At 38.0% G+C, this 24161-nt stretch overlaps 1 protein-coding gene across 1 annotated transcript in view; it reads left to right on the forward strand.

The window, feature by feature from the left end:
* The first annotated feature begins 17142 nt into the window (after positions 1–17142).
* DLD (dihydrolipoamide dehydrogenase) overlaps positions 17143–24161 on the forward strand; it is a 56183-nt gene continuing 49164 nt past the window's right edge. Inside the window, exons 1-2 of the mRNA XM_053716582.1 lie at positions 17143–17265; positions 22280–22358. Coding sequence (XP_053572557.1) covers positions 17227–17265; positions 22280–22358 — 118 coding nt within the window. The 5' untranslated portion in view covers positions 17143–17226. The remainder of the gene's footprint in view (positions 17266–22279; positions 22359–24161) is intronic.

The following is a 24161-nucleotide window of genomic DNA, read 5'->3' on the forward strand; positions in this document are numbered from 1 at the left end:
TGCCCTTTCTCTTATTTGAGGTTTCTATTGAGAAGTCCTGGAAAATCAAGATTTTCCTTCCTTCAAAAAGAACTTCCTTCTGCGCTCTATAAGCTTCTTAGATTTGAACCTTGTCTTGAAAAGTTCAAATATTTGATTATCAGTGGCCTAGGTCTGCTATGAACATTGCCCTGCTCCCTAGGAAACCCTATCCTATGTGCTCGCTCTATAGCCATAGCTGGTTGAGGATTTTTTAAATTAAGTAGTAACGGAAGTTGGACAGACTGAAAGTGTAATACATTTTTATCTAATTGCCCTTCTGAGAGGCTGATTATTCTCAAATTATTTCTTCTAGACCTATTTTCAAGATCTTCCAGTCTATCAGTAAGAGTTTTAATATGGGAAGAGGTGGTAGTTATCCATTTATCCTTTTCTATATTTCTGTCTTCTAAATCCGAAATTCTTTGCTCTGCCAAAGCCACCCTTGCTGAAAATTGTTTCATATCCATCATTATTGTATCTAGAGAGGTCTGCAGATTATCATTATCTTTTAATTAAGCAGGGAACTATAACACCTGAAGAAATGTCTCAAGTTCAGAGCTGAGAAATGCATTGCATGTCTTTTTAACAATTGTTTTTGTACTACATTTTTTAAATAAAAGAATTTGGTCCTTTTATGATATTTGAAAGAATAGAATTAAAGTTATTTTTTTTTCAACAGCTGTCTGATACCGAGGTGTAATCTTGTCAATTGTGCCTGTTTAGTGGTCTGCCTGGGAAGTAAGACAAGCTGATTGTGACCATTCGGTGTTCTGCCTGAGAAGTGAGACAAGCTGATTGTGACCGTTCAGTGTTCTGTCTGAGAAGTGAGACAAGCCGATTGTGTCTGTTTTGTGGCCTGTCTGATAAGTGAGACAAGTCGATTGTGCCCATTCGGTGGTCTGCCTGATAAGTGAGACAAGTCAATTGTGACTGTTCGGTGGAAGCGAGGCAAGCCAATTGTGACTGTTCAGGGAAGCGAAGCAAGCCAATTGTGCCTGTTCGGTGGCCTGCCTGAAAAGTAAGACAAGCCGATTGTGACCGTTTAGGGACCTGCCTTAGAAGTGAGACAAGCCGATTGTGCCCCTTCAGTGGTCTGCCTGAGAAGTTAGACGATCTGATTGTGCCCATTCGGTGGCCTGCCTAAGAAGCGAGACAAGCTGATTGTGCCTGTTCGGTAGTCTGTCTGAGAAGGGAGACAAGCCAATTGTGCTCATTTAGTGGCCTGCCTAAGAAGTGACACAAGCCAATTATGACCGTTCAGTGGTCTGCTGAAAAGTAAGACATGCCGATTGTGAGCGTTTGGGTACCTGCCTGAGAAGTGAGACAAGCCGATTGTGCCCATTCAGTGGTCTTCTTGAGAAGTTAGACGAGCTGATTTTGCCCATTCGGTGGCCTGCCTGAGAAGTGAGACAAGCTGATTGTGCTCATTTAGTGGCCTGCCTGAAAAGTGACACAAGCCAATTATGACCGTTCAGTAGTCTGCCTGAGAAGTGAGACAAGGATAAACACAGAAATATGGCGCTAATTACTAAAGGAAAAACCTTGACCACTCTAAAACAGTCACCCCAGGACTCTGACAGTAAAATCTAAAGCAAAGGAATATAGAGGGCGCTAAAAGCTAAGTTCTCCACCACATTTAGTCAATTATGGAAATAGACACAATGGATTAAGGATAACAACTTTACTATCAAATAAAATTAAAATGCAATATTATTACAGTACAATACATACGAGAAAATGCAAGGGACGTCTCCCTGTTATTTTAAAATGATAAAAAAGGACTGGAGTACCACCTTAAAATGTTTCAAAAAAGATATTTTGCATATGTTTGATTTGATACAATGTGATTAAAGGTATCAGTTAAAAATCAGTCTGTCCCAATTTATAATATGTGGTTACAAAGTTTCTTGTAATAGCTGTCCAACAAATAGGGTCAGCGTGAAAATTTGTAGAGTTGTGATGTAGTATCAGTATAGCCCCCTTTAGGGAGAATTAGACGATGGAAGACACCTTTGTGTCAGATCTTTTTTCTTACTCACACTTTCTTTTCAAAGTAGCTTACTGACGGCTTTATGGCTCACGGCTTTGGAGATTGGACACAAGCAAACAGCGTCTCCCAATGCTGCTCACCTCTGCTGGTGTCGGCTGAACCCGGTCAGCGTGAATGAAGACTGCTCGTCACTCCAGCGTTTATAGTGTGCCAAGTTGATCCCAGTGCAGAGGGGAGAAAAGAGATTCACAAACCCGCACTTAGCGTGGAACACGCGCGGGCAAAGATATAGAAAGCTAGGTACCTAGATTTTCAGATTTTGGTTAAAGTCCTTAGCAGGATACAACACAGATTCAATCTACGCGTTTCACCCGTTAGATAGGGCTTTTTCAAGATCTGTGAGACAGAAGTGAGACAAGCCAATGGTGATAATTTGGTGGTCTGCCTGAGAAGTAAAACATGCCAGTTGTGCCCAATCGGTGGTCTTTCTGAGAAGTTAGACAGGCCGATTATGCCTGTTCGCTGGTCTGCCTGAGAAGTGAGATAAGCTTAAGAGGAACAGGAGACCGTGTACCAGAGTTCCACAAGCCGATTGTGACAGTTTTCGTTCTGCCTGAGAAGTAAGACAAGCCGATTGTGCCTGTTCGGTGGTCTGCCTGAGGAGCGAGATAAGCCGATTGTGCCCGTTCGGTTGCCTGCCTGAGAAGTGAGATAAGCCGATTGTGACCGTTTGGTGGCCTGCCTGAGAAGTGAGACAAGCCGATTGTGCCCATTCAGTGGTCTGCCTAAGAAGTGAGATAAGCCGATTGTGCCTGTTCGGTGGTCTGCCTGAGAAGTGAGGCAAGCTTAAGAGGAATAGGAGACCTTGTACCGGAGTTCCACAAGCCAATTGTGACCATTCAGTGTTCTGCTTAAGAAGTTAGACAAGCTGATTGTGCCTGGTCAGTAGTCTGTCTGAGAAGTGAGACAAGCAAATTGTGCTCATTTGGTGGCCTTCCTGGGAAGTGAGACAAGCTGATTGTGACCGTTTGGTGGCCTGCCTGAGAAGTGAGACAAGCTGATTGTGCCCATTCAGTGGTCTGCCTGAGAAGGGAGACAAGCCGATTGTGCCTGTCCTGTGGCCTGTCTGAGAAGCGAGACAAGCTGATTGTACCTGTTTGGTGGCCTGCCTGAAAAATGAGACAAGCCGATAGTGAATGTTCGGGGATCTGCCTGAGAAGTGTGACAAGCTGATTGTGCCCATTTAGTGGTCTGCCTGAGAAGTTAGATGAGCCAATTGTGCACGTTCGGTGGCCTGCCTGAGAAGCGAGACAAGATGATTGTGCCTGTTCGGTGGCCTGCCTGAGAAGCAAGACAAGCCAATTCTGCCTGTTTGGTGGCCTGCCTGGGAAGTGAGATAAGCCGATTGTGACCATTCGGTGGTCTGTCTGAGAAGTGAGACTAGTCAATTGTGCTCATTCAGTGGCCTGCCTGAGAAGTGAGATAAGCAAATTATGATCGTTCGATGGTCTGCCTGAGAAGTGAGACAAGTCGATTGTTACTATTCAGTGGTCTGCCTGAGAAGTGAAACAAGCCAATGGTGATCCTTTGGTGGTCTGCCTGAGAAGTGACACATGCCAGTTGCGCCCAATCAGTGGTCTGTCTGAGAAGTGAGACAGGCCGATTGTGCCTGTTCGGTGGCCTGCCTGAAAAGTTAGACAAGCTTAAGAGGAACAGGAGACCTTGTTCTGGAGTTCCACAAGCCGATTGTGACCATTTGGTGTTCTTCCTGAGAAATTAGACAAGCCGATTGTGCCTGTTCGGTGGTCTACCTGAGGAGCGAGACAAGCCGATTGTGCCCATTCGGTGGCCTGCCTGAGAAGCAAGACAAGCCAATTGTGCCCATTCAGTGGTCTGCCTGAGAAGTGAGACAAGCTGATTGTGACCGTTCGGTAGCCTACCTAAGAAGCAAGACAAGCCGATTGTGACTGTTCAGGTGCTTTGTCTGAGAAGTGAGACAAGCCAATTGTGCTCATTCGGTGGCATGCCTGAGAAATAAGACAAGCCGATTATGACCGTTCAGTGGCCTGCCTGAGAAGTGAGACAAGCCAATTGTGCCCATTCAGTGGTCTGCCTGAGAAGTGAGACAAGCCGATTATGACCGTTCGGTGGCCTACCTAAGAAGCGAGACAAGCCAATTGTGCCTGTTCGGTGGCCTGCCTGAGAAGTGAGACAAGCCAATTGTGCCCGTTCGACGGCCAAGCCTGAGAAGAAAGATAAGCCGATTATGACAATTCGTGGTCTGTCTAAGAAGTGAGACAAGCCAATTGTGCTCATTCGGTGGCCAGCCTGAGAAGTGAGACAAGCCTATTGTAACTGTTCGGTGGTCTGCCTGAGAAGTGAGACAAGCCGATTGTGACTGTTTGGTGGTCTGCCTGAGAAGTGAGACAAGCCAATGGTTATCGTTTGGTGGTCTGTCTGAGAAGTGACACATGCCAGTTGTGCCCGTTCAGTGGTCTGTCTAAGAAGTGAGATAGGCCTATTGTTCCCGTTTGGTGGTCTGACTGAGAAGTGAGACAAGCTTAAGAGGAACAGGAGACTTTGTACCGAAGTTCCCAGTTAGCTGAAGAGTGAGAGGTCCAGCCTGCACATCTAGCACTATTTTACCTATAGTACCAACTAAAAAGTGAGAGTTGTTCTTTAGGTATCCTTTGTTGAAAAGCATACCTGGCTAGGCTCATGAGCAGCAATGCACTACTGGGAGGTAGCTGCTGATTGGTGGCTGCACATCTATGCATCTTGTCATTGGCTCACTCAATATTTTCAGCTAGCTCCCAATAGTGCATTGCTGCTCCTTCAACAAAGGACACAAAGAGAATGAAGGAAATGTGATAATGGAAGTAAATTTGAAAGTTATTTAAATTGTATGCTCTATCTGAATCATCAAAGAAAATTTTGTGGTTTTATGTCCCTTTATGTAGGCTCTAAAATAGTGACAAATAGGTAATTTACTGGAAATGTATGCTATCTATTCACCTAAGAGGTGTGTAGGGTAATTCATAATAGGTAATATGGTAATTGTATATTATTTGATTACAAGAGGTGTTATTGCCAAAGCTACATGAGAAATATTTTTTTTATGATCCAGTGTTAAATGGTATCATAATATGAGCTATGCTTAGATTAAAATTAAATATTCTTTTACATTTTGTGGGGGTATAATAACTCCAAGGTTAACTAAATGTAACAATAACACTTATTTTGCTTTCATTCTGATATACACATGTGTAACTGACTACATTTCCATGTACACTATATATACTGTTACTATCTTTACTATATATCAACCTAAAAATGTTTTAATTCAAAGCTGTTTGAAAGTTGTTTCTAATAGATTGGAATACAGGAGGCAGCCTTTCCATTTTACTTCTGTTAAGGAATTCGCTTTGTTCTACTTGACAGGAAATAGTGCTGCGATCTAGTGCTCTTGCAAATGTATAACATTCATGCAAAGCTGCTGACATAGTGCTGCAGACATGTCCACGCTCCTGAGTTTACCTCCCTACTTGTCAACTAAGGATACCAAGAGAACAAAGAAAATTTGACAATAGTAGTAAATTGGAAAGATGTTTAAAATTGTGTGCTGTATCTAAATCATGAAAGATAAATTTGGAATTTCATGTGCCTTTAAATCTACTAGGTGTCAGTAAAAGGGATTAGAAGCACAAACATTTTCTTTTGTGATTCAGACAGAGCATACAATTTAAAAAACAACTTTCCAATTTACTTTATTACATACTAGTTGATAAGTCTGCCCAGAGGGCAGTCTGTGTGTTAAAAATGAAACCCCCCAAGCTACAAAATATAAAAAAGTAAAAATAGAGAAAAAAAAATAAACAAAGCTTTCCAAAATAGTAAAATTAAACCTAAACTAATACCCCTATAAAAATAAAAAAATCCCCCCAAAATAACCCCCCCTAATCTAATACTTAACTACCAATAGCCCTTAAAAGGGCTTTTTGTAGGGCATTGCCCTAAAGAAAACAGCTCCTTTACATTAAAAATAAACAAAGTCCCCCTAACAGTAAAACCCCCACCCACCAAACCCCCAAAATAAAAAAACTAACACTAATAAACCTAAACTACCCATTGCCCCTAAAGGGGCATTTGTATGGGCATTGCCCTTAAAAGGGCATTCATCTCTTTTTACTGCCCTTAAAGGGCATTCAGCTCTTTTGCAATTTGCCCCCAAAAAACCTAATCTAAAAAAACAACCCCCCCCAAAAAAAAAAACTAACACTAAAGCCCCAAATAGTTACTCATGGTTTTAAAAGTCCGATGGAGAAGGTCTTCTTCCAGGCGAGACGATCATCTTCATCCACAGCGAAGGCAGCGTGGAGCGGAGGTCCAGAGCGGTCCTTCCAGATGTGGCGATCCTCGGCGGTGGTCATCTGTAGCGGAGTCAGCAGTCCTCGGCGGCATGGAGGCTCCTCTTCATCCGATGTCCATCATATACTAAATATTCAATGCAAGGTACCGCAATCAATTTGGGGTACCTTGCATTCCTATTGGCTGAATTTTTCAAAACAACCAATAGGATTAGAGCTACTAAAATCCTATTGGCTATTCAAATCAGCCAATAAGATTTCAGTAGCTCTCATCCTATTGGCTGATTTTGAAAATTTCAGACAATAGGAATTCAAGGTACCCCAATAAATATGAGGTACCTCGAATTCAATCTTCAGTGTGCGGTGGACGATCGCATGAAGAGGAACCTCCACGCTTTCGCTGAGGACCGCCACCGTCGCTGACTACCGCCGAAGATCGCCACTTCAAATTGCAAAAGAGCTGAATGCCCTTTTAAGGGCAATGCCCATACAAATGCCCCTTTAGAGGCAATGGGTAGTTTAGGTTTATTAGTGTTAGTTTTTTTTTTTTTAGGGGGGGTTTGGTGGGTTTTACTGTTAGGGGGGACTTGGTTTATTTGTAATATAAAAGAGCTGATTTATTTAGGGCAATGCCCTACAAAAAGCCTGTTTAAGGGCTATTGGTAGTTTAGCATTAGATTAGGTGTTTTTTTTATTTTGGGGGACTTTTTTATTTTCATAGGGATTAGGTTTATTTTTTTATTTTGGATAGTGTTGCTTATTATTTTTTGTAATGTTAGAGTTTTTTTTATTTTCTGTAATATGATTAATGTAATGTATTTTTTTATTTTCTATTGTAATGTAGTATTTTTTTTATTTTAATTAAGGGGTTCATTTAGGGGGTGTTAGGTTAAGGGACTTAGTCATTAAATTAGTTTTTTGTGTTGTGGGGGTTGGTGGTGTAGGAGTTAATCGGTAAATTAGGTTTAATGCATTGTTGGGGGTTGGCGGATTAGGGGTTCATAGATGTATTAGATAGTTTGCGATGTTGGGGTTTGTGGGTTTAGGGGTTAATAATTGTATTCCGTAGTTTGGGTTTTTTTTCTTAATACTTCGTGTGGGCGGTTAGTTGATTTTTTCTTAATACTTAGTACGGACATTTTTTTTTAAATACTTATTGCGGGCGCTTAGGGTTTTTTTTAATACTTATTGCGGGCGTTTTTTTTTTTTTTTTTGTAATGCTCCATTTGCCTTTGCTGCATCCCGGTCTTAGGCTGCATCCCGGTGGATTCCGAAAATGGCAGGGTGGTGAAAGAATCCACCTGCAGTGGATTCTTTTACCACCCTGCCATTTTCGGAATCCACCTGGATGCAGAATTCTTTTGGCTGCTCGCGCTGCCAACATTCTGTTGGCTGCCTTGCACTGCCAACATTCCTTTGAGGATGCGTGCGCAACTTGAGGATGCGATCGCTGCATCCCGGTCTTACGCTGCAACCTGGTGGATTCCAAAAATGCGATGGATTATTTTACTACCCTGCAATTTTCGGAATCCACCTGGATGCAGAATTCTTTTGGCTGCGCGCACTGCCAACATTCCTTTGAGGATGCGTGCGCAACTGGCGACACCGACGGATGCGTTACAAACGCGATTATCGTATAGATTCGTTGTTCCCATGGTATTCTTTGTTAAAGAGATACCTAGTTAGGTGTCTGGATAACTACTTCTCAGGAAATAGTGCTTCCATTTACTGCTCTTGCAAATAGATAATATTCTTGCAAAACTGCTGCCATATAGTGCTTTAGACAGTTGCATGCTCCTGAACTCATGCCCCTGATTTTCAACAAATGATACCAAGAGAACAAAAAAATGTGTTAGCAATTAGAAAGTTATTGGAAAATGATATGCACTATCTGAATGATGAAAGAAATTGTTGGGGTTTTATGTCCCTTTAAAGCTCTGAAATGTGTTTTTGTCAACCATTGGGTATAAAAACATTTACTGTGCATACTACTGTCAGTCAAGGAAGGTCACAAACAAACCGTCATAATACATTTTAAAATATTTCCTTATACTTCCAGGGAAGAAATCATGTCCCTTTAAGCAAAAATTACATTGAAAATTTTATTGACCAAAGATAGTAGATTGACGTAGCATAATTGGAAATTCACTGTGTATCTTTGTCCAAGGTAGCCTTACTGATTAGCCTTATCCACAACTCTCAAAACATAACCTTTCTATAGAAAATGTATTGATTGAGGGAATCAAGGTGAAAGGGAATAGTGTTATCCACTGAGACTCGAGGAAAAAATTATTAAAAAATATCATACAGTATTTTATTGTGGCATTATTCCACAGAGGGCTCATTAAAATGACATTAAAGTTATTTCTGTATACACATAGCATATATCAACAATTAGTCACTGCATTGCAAGCCTGTTTTGCATAACTCTGCACATTGTGCTAATAAAATATATTAAAACCATGATAGGTGTATTTATTTTATTTCCTTTTATTGTGACTAATTAGGGCTAACTGTAAATTAGTTTGTACACTGATCTGCTCATACTTCCCAACCTTTTTGGGGGGGTTTGACACTCAGGGAGGTGAGAAGATTTGTGGGAGGTTGCCTATCTGTGTTTTGTGGGTGGTGAGAACATGGGAAGAGTGGAAGTATCAGGGGTTGAGTGGAGTCTGCCATTTCCTGGGTAAACTAGGGCAGTACCTAAAAACTGTGACATTGACCCTGGCCAGAGAAGCTGTGGGCAGAAAAAGGGCAGACCTCCCAACCCTTCACTATCCCACAAGATTTAGGACAGATGAGTGGTTCGAAAAGACAATTAAGATGTGAATGTAGCCTCTCTAGGACATGTGGGATAGTTACAGTTTTTACAGTAAAAGAAAGATATTTCACTAAATAAATAAAAAGTCCCATTGCACATATATTTAAATGGGTTTTTTTTATTTCAGTTAATTAACAGAAATAATGAATTCATGGTAAATGACATTGTAAGTGTAATCTCCATCTAAACTACACATTTAATAAATGAGAGGGCTGGGATGGGCTGGTCATGTGTTGGGCAGGGCTGGACAGAGTTGGTAGGCTCTAAAAAACTGGAACGTTGTCCATGTCCAGGGGAGCAAACCTCCCCTTTTACCACAAATCCTGTAGATTCTGGGACACTTGGGAGGTCTGTCTAACCAATCAGTGTACACATGGGACAAACACTATTTCTACAGTAAAATTTTGGTATTTTACTAAAAAAAAATATTTTTTTGCATACATATATATATATATATATATATATATATATATATACTCACCGCCCACTTTATTAGGTACACCTGTCAATTGCTTGGTAACACAAATTGCTAATCAGCCAATCACATAGCAGCAACTCAATGCATTTAGGCATCTCGACGTGGTGAAGACGGCTTGCTGAAGTTCAAACTGAGCATCAGAATGAAGAAGAAAGGGGATTTAAGTGACATTGAACGTGGCATGGTTGTTGATGCCATACGGGCTGGTCTGAGTATTTCAAAAACTGCTGATCTACTGGGATTTTCACGCACAACCATCTCTAGGTTTTACAGAGAACGGTCCGAAAAAGAGAAAATATCCAGTGAGCGGCAGTTGTATCTTGTTGATGTCAAAGGTCAGAGGAGAATGGGCAGACTGGTTCAAGATGATAGAAAGGCAACAGTAACTCAAATAACCACTCACTACACCCTAGGTATGCAGAATACCATATCTCTGAACGCACAACACACCGAACCTTGAAGCAGATGGGCTACAGCAGCAGCAAAACAACACTGGGTGCCACTCCTGTCAGCTAAGAACAGGAAACTGAGGCTACAATTCGCACAGGCTCATCAAAATTGGACAATAGAAGATTGGAAAAACGCTGCCTGGTCTGATGAGTCTTGATTTCAGCTGCAGCATTCAGATGGTAGGGTCAGAATTTGGCGTAAACAACATGATAGCATGGATCCATCCTGTCTTGTATCAACCGTTCAGGCTGGTGGTGGTGGTTTAATGGTGTAGGGAATATTTTCTTGGCACACTTTGGGCCCCTTAGTACCAACTGAGCATCGTTTAAACGCCACAGCCTACCTGAGTATTGTTGCTGACCATGTTCATCCCTTTACAATGTACTCATCATCTGATGGTTACTTCCAGCAGGATAATGCACCATGTCACAAAGCTCAAATCATCTCAAACTGGTTTCTTGAACATGACAATGAGTTCACTGTACTCCAATGGCCTCCACAGTCATCAAATCTCAATCCAATAGAGCACCTTTGGGATGTGGTGGAACAGGAAATTTGCATCATGGATGTGCAGCCGACAAATCTGCAGTAACTGCGTGATGTTATCATGTCAATATGGACTAAAATCTCTGAGGAATATTTCCAGCACCTTGTTGAAACTATGCCATGAAGAATTAAAGCAGTTCTGAAGGCAAAAGGGGCTCCAACCCGGTACTTGCAAGGTGTACCTAATAAAGTGGCCGGTGAGTAAATATATATATATCAAGTAAAATACACACTGGACATATATTCAATTGTTGTTTTTTTTCTTTTCATTTTCATTAATAAAAGGGACAGTCATCTCGAAAAAATGTATTGTTTAAAAAGATAGATAATCCCTTTATTACCCATTCCCCAGTTTTGCACAGAAAGCATGGTTTTATTAATACACTTTTACCTCTGTGATTACCTTATATCTAAACCTCTTCTGACAGCTCCCTGATCACATGACTTTGTTTATTATCTATTGACTTGCATTTAAGCCAATTAGTGCAGTGTCATCCACAATCCATGGGCGTGAGCACAATGTTATCTATACGGCTCACATGGACTAGCACTCCCCTGTTGTGAAAAGCTAATACAAAAGTATGTAATAAGAGGCTGTCTTTAGTGGCTTAGAAACAGGCAGAAATTTAGAGGTTTAAAGGTTATAAAGTATATTAATATAACAATGTTGGTTGTGCAAAGCTGGGTAATGGGTAGTAAAGGTGTTATCTATCTTTTTAAACAATAACAATTTTACTGTAGACTGTCCCTTTAACTGAAATAATTTATGGGAAATAACATTTTGAGTGTAATCTTCCTCAATAAAAATGTAATTCCTCAATCAAAGGCCAGATCACATATGATGAGTTATTGATTACACAAGGAGCGCTAATTAAGGCCTTATGTTATTAAAAACACATCACTTCTAAATACTCATAAGAAGTGTTTCGCTAGGTCCCTATAATGTATTCCTGCTCTGAAGATGACTTTAAAGGTATTTAAAAGTGTAAAAAGAAAATGCTCTATTATGTCATACCATTTTATTATTTCACTATTGTGTGTATATAACTGTGTGTTTAACCCTGCAAAGGTTTGCTCCAGAGCAGCAATATACAACTTAAAACATCTTGTGAGCCATTGACAAGAGACAAATGTGTCTTGCTATCGATCACCAGCTAGCTCCCAGTAGTATAGGATATGTGCATATTATATTTCAACAGAGGATACCAAGAGAACAAAGCACATTTGAAAACAGAAGTGAATTTAAGTGTCTTACATCTGATACATCTGAATTATCTTTAGTTTTGATTTCCCTATCCCTTTAAAGGCACATGAAACCCAATTATGTTTTTTTCATCATTCAGATAGAGCATTAATTTGTAAACAACTTTACAATTTTTCTTCTATGATCAATTTTGTTTCATTCTTTTGGTATCCTTTATTGATGGAGGAGCAATGCACTACTGGGAGCAAGTTAAACACATCAGGTGAACCATTGGCAAGAGGCATATATGTGTAGCCACCAATCACCAACTCCTGAGCCTAAGCAAATTAAATAAAATAAGTAAATTAGAAAGTTGTTTAAAATGATCTGTGCTATCTGAATCATGAAAGAAAAATTTGGGGTTTTAATGCCTCTTTAAAAAGTATTTTTAATTTTCTTTTTGCACGTTTATGTCTCTTTAACATCATTTTTTTTATATAAAAGACTCAGACAAGTTGGACTTTGCTAAATAAGAAACCTGCAAAGTCATGTTGACTCTTTAATACTCATTGCTATTGATTTGTGATTCATAACCTGTACATGGTAAAAAAAAATTGATGACCTTTTGCATGCGCAATATGAATTCTTGTTTTTACAACAGAGATTTGCAGACAAAGGGGTGAGTAAAAAATAATATAAAATGTTTTTTTTTTGTGTGCAGGTGTATTTAAAAGTAAATAATGCCACTGAGCTGTTATTCCTGGTTAGTCACCCACTATAAAATACAACGAAATACATTGTTCCAGTAGAAACTAGCCAGCACTGAGATTGTAAGAGTATCATAAAGTGTTTCAAGCTAAAAGCATGTACAGTATGTCCTCCTGCAAGGTAACAAATAAAGAGATAGATCATTATGCTGGCGTTAAAACTGAGCAGTGATTAAAGGGACAGTCTACACCAGAATTTTTATTGTTTTAAAAGATAGATAATCCCTTTATTACCTATTCCCTAGTTCTGCATAACCAACACAGTTATATAAATATACTTTTTACCTTTGTGATTACCTTGTATCTAAGCCTCTGCAAACTGCCCCCTTATTTCAGTTCTTTTAACAGACATACATTTTAGCCAATCAGTGTTATCTATATGACACACATTAACTAACACCCTCTAGTGGTGAAAAACTGTTAAAATGCCCTGAGAGAAGAGGTGGCCTTCAAGGGCTTAGAAATTAGCATATGAACCTCCTAGGTTAAGCTTTCAACTAAGAATACCAAGAGAACAAAGCAAAATTGGTGATAAAAGTAAATTGGAAAATTGTTTAAAATTAAATGCCCTATCTAAATCATGAAAGATTATTTTGGACTAGACTGTCCCTTTAAAAATAAATAAATCACCTGCTCCCATTTTTTATTCCAAGTCCTTTTATCTAAAAGAATCAGAATCAATGCTTGAGGTTCGGTTTTTGAATAGTTTGGATTTCTGAGTATCAGTAAAATGAGACAGCTTGGAGAGGGGATGGCACTAAGTGTAACAACAATATCATATCATTTAGGCAACATATACATATCATAATACAGCTTATACATGCAACCTAAAGGTAGTTTTATGTTATTTTTAATAGTTTTGTATACATAGTACCATCAGAAAGATAGTACAGTACTGTAATCAGAAAGGTAATAGTTGCTGTTCTACATTAATATAGACTAGCATCCCCATTTTAGAACACTAAAAACAAATAAAATATGCAGACAGAACACAGTGAATTACTGGTGGGGGAAATGGTAGTTTTTAATTAAAAATAATTCTGGATTTTAGAATTTCGTATTTGGGGATTTAACTTGACATCTGAAGTAACATGGTGTTAAATGGATAGAAAGGTCAACATTGAAAAGTGCATGGGTACATTTCGATTTGAAATATAAACAGTTTTGCAATATACTTCCATAAGCAAAAATGCTTCTAATAAAACTTATTACTGTTTTTCTGCGGCATACACACATATGCTGTGAGGACTCATGCACCAGTATTTGAACACCATTTATGCTCAAAGTGCTGGCGGTAGTGTGTATTGCTTTTGAAGATGTAATTTGTGTCATACACACAACTGCTGACTCTCTGAGAAGGTGTGGTGTTTGAAAACAGGTGCACGGTTCCTCACAGGATATGTGCGTATGCCGCAGAAAAACAGTCATAACTTTTATTAGAAGCATTTTTGCTAATGGAAGTATATTGCAAAAATGCTTCTATTTCAAATTAAAATGCACCTATGCAAATTTAATTTTTGACCTTTCTATCCCTTTAACATTTACTAGTTCCAACATGTGATCAAAGTGGCCTCCAGTAAGGTTTGTTTTATTAGCTATATATAGTTGACATTTTATTTAAAAACAAAAAACAAAACTTGTTTCTATATTAACTCCAACTGAATTAACCCTAACTTTACCCTCACAATTAACTCCTTACCCCTGGATCCTTTCCTAAACTCATATTGTTTATTAACCTCTATAGATTACCTAATCTTCGGCTAGAGTACGAGTTTTGCGTAATGAGTGAAAAGCAGCGTTATGGTTCTTTTTCACTATCGCTGCTATTACGAGTCTTGTAGGTACAGCTGTACACACACTTTATTGGCCGTCACGCAACATAACTACCGCACTTTTTAAAAAGTCCTTTTTCAATGGGACTTTCACAGCTCAGGTATTACAAGTTTGCCTGCCTGGCCAAAAAGTGAGCGGTACAGCCTATAACTACAAGATCCGTACCGTAAACTGAAACTCAGTAGTTATGGGTTTTTACGCTACAAAGCTGTAACATAAAAATCATAACTAAAGTGTTACAAAGTACACTTACACCCATAAACTACCTATTAACCACTAAACCGAGGCCCTCCCGCATCGCAAACACTAAAATAAAATTATTAACCCCTAATCTGCCACTCCGGACATCGCCGCCACTATAATAAACATATTAACCCCTAAACCGCAGCACTCCCGCATCGTAAATACTAGTTTAATATTATTAACCCCTAATCTGCTGCCCCAATGTCGCCGCCACTATACTAACGTTATTAACCCCTAAACCTCTGACCTCCCACATCACTAACACTAAATAAATATATTAACCCCTATCCCTAAGTCTAACCCTAATTTTAATATAATTAAAATAAATCTAAATAAAACCTACTATTATTACCAAAATAATACCTATTTAAGACTAAATACTTACCTGTACAATAAACCCTAAGCTAGCTACAATATAACTAATAGTTATATTGTATCTAGCTAATGTTTTATTTTTATTTCACAGGTAAGTTTGTATTTATTTTAACTAGGTAGACTAGTTAGTAAATACAGGTAGCCCTCAGTTTACGCCGGGGTTAGGTTCCAGAAGGAATGGTTGTAAATTGAAACCGTTGTAAATTGAAACCCAGTTTATAATGTAAGTCAATGGGAAGTGAGGTAGATAGGTTCCAGGCTCCTCTCAAAATTGTCATAAGTAACACCTAATACATTATTTTTAAAGCTTTGAAATGAAGACTTTAAATGCTAAACAGCATTATAAGCCTAATAAAATAATCACACAACACAGAATATATAATTAAACTAAGTTAAATGAACAAAAACATTTGCTAAACAGCATTATAAGCCTAATAAAATAATCACACAACACAGACTTCCCTTGCATTTTTCTGCAAACAGTTCTTTCTATGCATTCCAATCTTTACTGATTTATAGACAGGAAGATCTTGTTCCTTTGAAATCTGCTTGATAGCTCAGGTCTGGTTAAACTGATTAATTTCAGCTTGCTTGGCTTTGCCGCAACACAAGCGGACAGCTCCACCTACTGGCTATTTTAATAAATGCACTGCTTCTCAATGCTTTTCAATAGCAGTCACATGACTGGAAAAAAAGGTTGTTATTCTGAAACGGTGTAAATTGAACCGTTGTAAAACGAGGGCCACCTGTAGTTATTAAATATTTACTAGCTACCTAGTTAAAATAAATACAAATTTACCTGTAAAATAAAACCTAACCTGTCTTACACTGACACCTAACATTACACTAAAATTAAATAAATTACATTAATTAAATACAATTAACTAAATTAAAAAAACAAAAGACTAAATTACACAAAATAAAAAAGAAATAGAATAGAGGTTAATAGCTTTTGTTAGTAGCGGTGATGTGGGAGGCCAGAGGTTTAGAGGTTAATAAATGCGATGTCAGGGAGCGGCGGTATAGGGGTTAATAACTTTATTTCGGTGTTGGCGATGTCGGGAGCGGCAGATTAGGGGTTAATAACTTTATTTAGGTGTCAGCGATTAGGGGTGATTAGACTTGAGGTTTAAGTTAGGGTGATAGGTTTAAATGTAACATTTTTTTTCCCCATAGACATCAATGGGGTTGCATTACGGAGCTTTTCATTCCGCACTTCAGGTGTTAGGTTTTTTCTAACACTCTCTCCCCAATGATGTCTTTGGCGAAAGCGTGCACGAGTACGTCAAATCAGCCCTTGGATTTTGTGCGGTATGGAGCTTAACGCCACCATATCGCACGCACAAGGAGGCGTTTCAGAAACTCGTAACAGCAGCGGTATGGAGGGTGAAATAACGCAACTTTTGTTGCGTTCGTTTCGCACCCTCTGTAGCGCAAAACTCGTAATCTGGGTGTCAGTCACTAGTAATTGAAATGTTTTGTATCATGATACTCTGAATGTGAATTATTGCTCTATTTAATTATTTTATCTGGCATAAAGTGATAACTATTTTCATAAGACACATTACTGCCAAATGTTGTTATTGACAGTAGATTTATCTATGTTTGCCTAAGACAAGTCGTATAAATTTTAGGATATTAAAGTATATAAAGAGTATATTTGAAATGCCATTATAGTTTAGTCAGGTATGAAATGTCATCATGAGCGGCAGCGGAGCCCCATCTTGGAAAAAAGGATTACAAAAAGGAAAATCAGTATTTTCTTTTTAACCAGTGAATATATTGGCTGTTATTTCTAACAAAACCTTGCACTGCGGTATTCTCAAAAAAAGAAAAGATAAATATATATATATATTGAAAGGTCTGGGTTTGTTGTTTTAGTCTTTTTATTTTCAAACTTATTTTAAAGTTGTTAGAATATATATATGTATACAAAGGACGGACAAGGCATAGAGAGAACTTTCTGTTTTGTGGGTTTGAAGGCGTAATCATAATGCAGCCAATCGTAACCACGCACTTGATTGCGTTTTCTTAGAAGACTACATCTCCCATAGTTCCAAAGTTGTTGGCTTCGCGCATGGGCATCATAGGGAGTCCTTGGTTTTGAGACTTTCTGTCTGGGGGTGTAGACGCTGCAACCCACGGAGGCAAAATGCAGAGCTGGGGTCGTGTGTGTTGTACCGTAAGCAAGGTAAAAATGACCCACGGAGCCGGTGTTACTACGTTACGTGTTTTCTGTGAGGATTTATAAAGAAGAGCTAGACACTGTCCCAACATATAAATGTCAGCGTGTGAATGACAGCAAAGGCCTAACCTGGAGCCTGCTCAGACTGTCAGCAAACTTGTACCTGACCTTCACTGCACACTAACACTCTCTTTATAATTGAAACTTTAATGCACGAACATATTAATAAGTGATTTTGCCTGTACATGACAGGAAGATCTTAATTGTGAATTTATACGAACTCAAAGCTTCGTGCAGGTTATTGTACCCATTGATGATTCATAACAAAACTTATCAGAGATACGTATTGATCTGGTTCATCTGTATTTTTATTTTTTGCTATAGAATTACTTAACCCAACAAATATGGGTTTAGTTATGGCACTAGAAACGCTTTCATAATCACTTTTAAGAATAAATGAAAGGGTTAACAATAAATACATTTTCAAAGAAGATAATTTAAAGGGACATTCCAGCCGAAATTGGAAACCACATAGATGGTTTTCTAACTTTAATAGAAGCATTTTTGTAATATACATGTATTTGCAAAAATGCTTTTAATCAAAGCTATAGCTGTTTCAAAAGTGCATTTAAAGGGACACGAAACCCAAATATTTTCTTTCATGATTCAGATAGAGAATACAATTTTAAACAACTTTCCAATTTACTTCTATTATTTAATTTGCTTCCTTTTGTCATTTGCTGAAAAATTTATCTAGGCAAGCTCAGTAGCAGCAGAGAACCTAGGTTCTAGCTGTTGATTGGTGTATGTATGTATGTGTGTGTATGTATATATGTGTGTATATATATATAATCGATTGGCTCACTCATGTGTTCAGTTAGAAACCAGTAGTGCATTGCTGCTCCTTCAACAAATGATACCAAGAGAATGAAACTGATTAGATAATAGAAGTAAATTAGAAATTTGTTTAAAATTGTATTCTCTTTCTGAATCATGAAAGAAACATTTTGGGTTTCATGGACATTTAAGTATGCACTGTGCATTTTTAAGGAATAGTCTAGTCAAAATTAAACTTTCATGATTCAGACAGAGCATGCAACTTTCTAATTAACTCCTTTAATTTTTCTTTGTTCTCTTGTTTCCCTTTATTTGGAAAACAGAAATGTAAGCATAGGAGCTGGCCCATTTTTTGGTTCAGCACCTGGGTAGCGCTTTCTGATTTGGTGTCTAAATGTAGCCACCAATCAGCAAACGCCACCCAGGTTCTGAACCAAAAAATGGGGCGGCTCCTAAGCTTGGATTCAAATAAAGATAGCATGAGAATGAAGAGAAAATTGCTTAAAGGGACACTGTACCCAAATTTTTTCTTTTGTGATTCAGATAGAGCATGACATTTTAAGTAACTTTCTAATTTACTCCTATTATCAAATGTTCTTTATTCTCTTGGTATCTTTATTTGAAATGCAAGAATGTAAGTTTAGATGCAGGCCCATTTTTGGTGAACAACCTAGGTTGTCCTTGCTGATAGGTGGATAAATTCATCCACCAATCAAAAACTGCTGTCCAGAGTTTTGAAACAAGAATAAAGCTTAGATGCCTTTTTCATATAAAGATAGCAAGAGAAAGAGGAAACATTGATAATAGGAGTAAATTAAAAAGTTGCTTAAAATTTCATGCTCTATCTTAATCATGAAAGTTTAATTTTGACTAGACTATCTCTTTAAGCACAGCACTTATTCAGAGAGTCTAAGGTGCTTGTACCATCTGATAATGACTCAATTTATATATTATTGACATAATACAGGCACCAGTGGTGCTCTGAGCAGCTGCAGTATTTAAAATGCTGATGCACTGAGAATATCTAGCTGTGCTTCACATGCATAAAAAATGTTAACATTACAACAGTGATAACTTTTACTGTACATATTTTTGTATATTGCAAATATGTTTCTGTTTAAATATGTAATGTCCCTTTTCAGTGAAAACTATTTGAAACTTTGTAATGGACCAGTATGGGCAGCTGATACTGTAGTATTTTGTGTGTGATGGAGACCATTTCCACAACTGTATTGGCTGACAAGTGTAAGCCTCTACAAGCATGTTAAAGGGACAGTTAAGTCCAAAAAAAAAACTTTCATGATTTAAATAGGGCATGGAATTTTAAAAAACTTCCCAATTTACTTTTATCACTAATTTTGCTTTGTTCTCTTAGTATTCTTAGTTGAAAGCTAAACCTAGGAGGTTCATATGCTAATTTCTTAGACCTTGAAGACTGCCTCTAATCTGAATACATTTTGACCACTAGAGAGCATTAGTTCACGTGTTTCATATAGATAACATTGAGCTCAAGCACGTAAAGTGACCTAGGAGTGAGCACTGATTGGCTAAACTGCATGTCTGTCAAAAGAACTGAAATAAGGGGGCAGTCGGCAGAATCTTAGATACAAGATAATTACAGAGGTAAAATGTGTATTATTATAACTGTGTTGGTTATGCAAAACTAGGGAATGGGTAATAAAGAGATTATCTTTCTTTTTAAACAACAAAAATTCTGGTGTTGACTGTCCCTTTAAAAAAATGTAATATCTTAACCATATGGCTTGTTTTTAGAAAAGAAAAGGGAAAAAAAAATGTACTTTTACATAAAAACATATACTGATTGGATTTGTCAACAAAAAACACATGATTTTCTTATGCTGTTTTTTTGTTTTGACAGGATATAGTGTAGTTAAAGGTATATGAAAGTCAAAATTAAATGTGCATGATTCAGATAGAGCATGTCGTTTTTAAGACACTTTTAAAGTGAAGGTCAATTTCGATGAATTATTGCCCGGTTTTTAATAATCCTATTAAAAACAAGGGCACTTTAATTCATCAAAATTGACATTTCACTAATTTTCTTCAAAAAATTACCTTTTAATCCTGACAGCCACTCCAGCGATTCCACCAGAAGACTCTTCATACGTCAGAAATTACGAATCCGGCTTCCTCCAATCACGGCTCCCCCCCTGGGGAATCATTGCCTGAGGCAACGCCGTGATTGGAGGAAGCCGGATTCGTCATTTTGGACCCGCAAAGAGGGCTTGCGACGGACGGAGGAAGCGCTGCAGCGGCTGTCAGGTTTAAAAGGTAAGTTTTTGAAGAAAACTAGTGAAATGTCAATTTTGATGAATTAGAGTGCCCTTGTTTTTAATAGGATTATTAAAAACCGGGCTCTAATTCATCAAAATTGACCTTCACTTTAAATTCACTTCTATTTTCAAATGTGCTTTGTTCTTTTGGTATCCATTGTTGAAAAAGAATATGCACATATCCTACACTAGTGGGAGCTAGCTGCTGATTGGTGCCTGCACACAATTGTCTCTTGTGATTGGCAAACTCGATGTGTTCAGCTAGCTGCCAGTAGTGCAATGTTATTCCTTCAGCAAATAACAAGATAATTAAAGGGACATAATACTCATATGCTAAATCACTTGAAACTGATGCAGTATAGCCTGTAAAAAAGGAAGATATTTTACCTCACAATTTCCTCAGCTCAGCAGAGTAAGTTCTGTGTAAAACGTTATACTAAGCTGCTCCCAGCTGCAGGTAAAAAAAATTAAAAAAATGAAGAAATGAACAGCAGCCAATCAGCATCAGAAGTGCTGAGGTCATGAACTCTTACTGTGACCTCATGAGATTTGACTTAACTCTCATGAGATTTCATAGTAAGCTTCCTTTACCTGATTGGTGAAATAATATGAGAGTGCACGATGCTCATCCCTTCAGATGTCCCAGGACAGACACACTAAAATGCTGCTTAGAAATCCTTTACAATGGGAGGTGGCTGCTGAGGAACTTTTGAGGTAAAATATCTTTCTTTTCTACATAGAGATGTTCAGGTGATATTTTCTAATCGGCTTTTTACAGCTATGCTGCATCACTTTCAAGTGTTTAAACATTTGGGTATTATGGCCCTTTAAGCAAATTTGATAATAGAAGTAAATTGGAAAGTTGTTTAAAATTGTATGTTCTATCCAAATCATGAAAGAAAATGTTGGGGTCTCCTGTCCCTTTAAGCTGGGTGGAGCAATTAAAATGATTACAAACAATATTTATATATGTGTGTGTCTATCTATCATATACTACATATTGAGATTTTATCGTGGGACAAGCCTAAAATATTATAACTCAGCCCTTTATATATTAATAGTCAACACTTACAGTGATACATGATGATTATTGAATATTTTATTTACCAACTTTTCTTTTTAGTTTTTTTTTTTTTTTCCTTTTTTCCATTCTTCAGTCTCTTGCAAAAGCTATTTATTTTAACAGTTCTAGAGTGCTAAGTATATGACACAAGCAGTTTGTAATAATCAGTTTTCTAATTGATTCTCTGAGTTCAGGGTTTTTGTTAGTAAGTCGTGAAAACTTGTCACCCTTTTAGTTTCTAATCACTGTATCCCTTTCACTTTTTGCATGCTCCATGTTATAGTTTATCCTTACTGCAAGGCAGTATAGCATAGGTATACAAATGGTTATTTTGTCTAGGAAGGTTTGGGTTTAAGACAATATTTTGAAGAATTGCTTACCACATCAGTAGTTGGTATGCTGTCCTTCCACAAATATAAAATTAAAAAAAGTAGGTAAAAAATATTGTAAACAGGTCACCTGTTTTGTGTCTCTTTACTAAATTTATACTTCAAACAAGGTCACTGTTGGAGTAAAGGTATTACCATTCTGCAGTTTAACAAAGAGATACATACACACATACACACAGTGTGTATGTGTGTATACACACAAAAACAAAACATTTTTAATATGATTCTACACAGGTTAAAAATATGATAATGTACATTTTTTTTTTTGCCTGCTGCAAATTGTTTATTACAAACAACTTATTGTCATAATACCAATTTTAATTTCCTTTTTGCTATTTCTGTCCATGTTTACATTTTGGAACATAAATGATATTAATTTCTAATGTATTTTTGTTATTTTATTTAATCATTTCTGCACTTTACATGTTTTATTTTAGAAGAGCAATTTAAGCCGTATCCCACGTGGGTTGCAGAGAATATGCGCTGTGCCATTGAGAACCTATTCGGACAAAGCCTGTAAGTTGTGCTTATTGTATGTAAAAATGCACTAATTAATTTTACTTATAAGGTACTATAGACAAGGGGTGTTCAACTTCAGTCCTTGATGGCCTTAAACAAAGTAAATTATGGGAGCCACAAATTTCTAGTATTCTGTTTCCGGCTCCTAATTTTACAAATAATTGCACGCAAATCGGCATTAGAAAAAACTTTTATTTGCTGCTAAAATGTGTGTGTGACTCTCTTTTGTTAGACTCTGATAAATATTTTGAAAACTATTCAGACAAAGAATGCGCCACATGTGTATATCTTTCAGAGGATAATCACCAATATAATTACTCTCAGGGTACTTACATTTGGATCGAGCACCCTAAAGTGCTTTTAGACTCATGCTGGATATTTATAGCAATCCAACTTGATGAACTCCGGAAATCAGGGATCCAAAGATACTGTACTCCACCCGGCTAGGTAGCTGAAGCTCAATAGTGGTAAAGCGGTTCAAAGTTTAGAACAAATTTCATTTATTAAAAACAAAATTTAAAACCATGAGCCATATATAGAGCGAGGGTATGCTAGCTCACCCCTCTCAAGGCTCTGTAACGCGTTTCTCGGCATATCCAAACGCCATTTAATCAGGCATATTGAACCATATTATTTTGGCTTTTAAAGGGACAGTCTACTCCAGAATTTTTATTGTTTAAAAAGATAGATAATCCCTTTATTACACATTCCTCAGTTTTCCATAACCTACAGGGTTATATTAATATACTTTTTACCTCTGTGATTACCTTGTATCTAAGCCTCTCCAGATTGCCCCCTTATTTCAGTTCTTTTGACAGACATGCATTTTAGCCAATCAGTGTTGACTCCTAAGTAACTCCACATGCGTGAGCACAATGTTATATATATGACACACATGAACTAACGCCCTTTAGCTGTGAAAAACTGTCAAAATGCCCTGAGATAAGAGGGGGCCTTCAAGGGCTTAGACATTAGCAAATGAGCCTACCTAGGTTTAGCTTTCAACAAAGAATACCAAGCAAACAAAGAAAATTTGATAATTGCATGCCCGGGGACGTGTCCTGGCGGCGGCCATGTTAAGTCACATACTGTGAAGCTCTGAAAGGGATCTATATTATTCACTGAATATCTTCTATATTTTGCAAAATTCCTTTCCAACGATTCTACCAACAGAACTATAGATCTAAGCTAAACAGATTCATATAGGAATTGCTATATCAACCATCTTCAGAATTGGAGTTAGGCTGACGAGACATTAGGCCGTGGCCTACCTAGAATACCATCGGATCCCCCCACCTGAGCACGGAGGTAATTAAGCTCAGTATGGCCTCTCCTAATAATGAGGAATCTCAAGCAGCGATAGAGCTGTTACACACCCTTTTTGCTAGCCTAGAACAGCAAATGTTGCATAACTTTAATGATCTGATTATACTTGTACAAGGGAGAGAGGTGGAGGACTTGCCATCAAGCACTCTCGAGTTTGAACCAAACGCCCATACCAGTATCCAGATTTTTGCCGATGAGACCATCATACAGGGAGGCAGATTCAGACGACGGCTGCCTGTGTATAGAGTGCGCTAGTACCAGCACACTGCCAAAGGGACCTAAGTGAGATCTCATTAACTATGGACACTCATGGTGGGCAAGACGCTCCCATTTCAACTGCTAACGTACCAGTAGGCACTGCATCGGCTTACCATACCTTGTCGATTGAGAGTGGTCTGTTCTCATCGATTCTTAGGGAAAAAGAGGCCAACTCCCTGGAGAGCTGCCTGAGCAACCCCTGCTATTTGGCTCCTG

This window comes from Bombina bombina, chromosome 6 (assembly GCF_027579735.1).
Source record: "Bombina bombina isolate aBomBom1 chromosome 6, aBomBom1.pri, whole genome shotgun sequence".
In the NCBI taxonomy this organism is placed as follows: domain Eukaryota; kingdom Metazoa; phylum Chordata; class Amphibia; order Anura; family Bombinatoridae; genus Bombina; species Bombina bombina.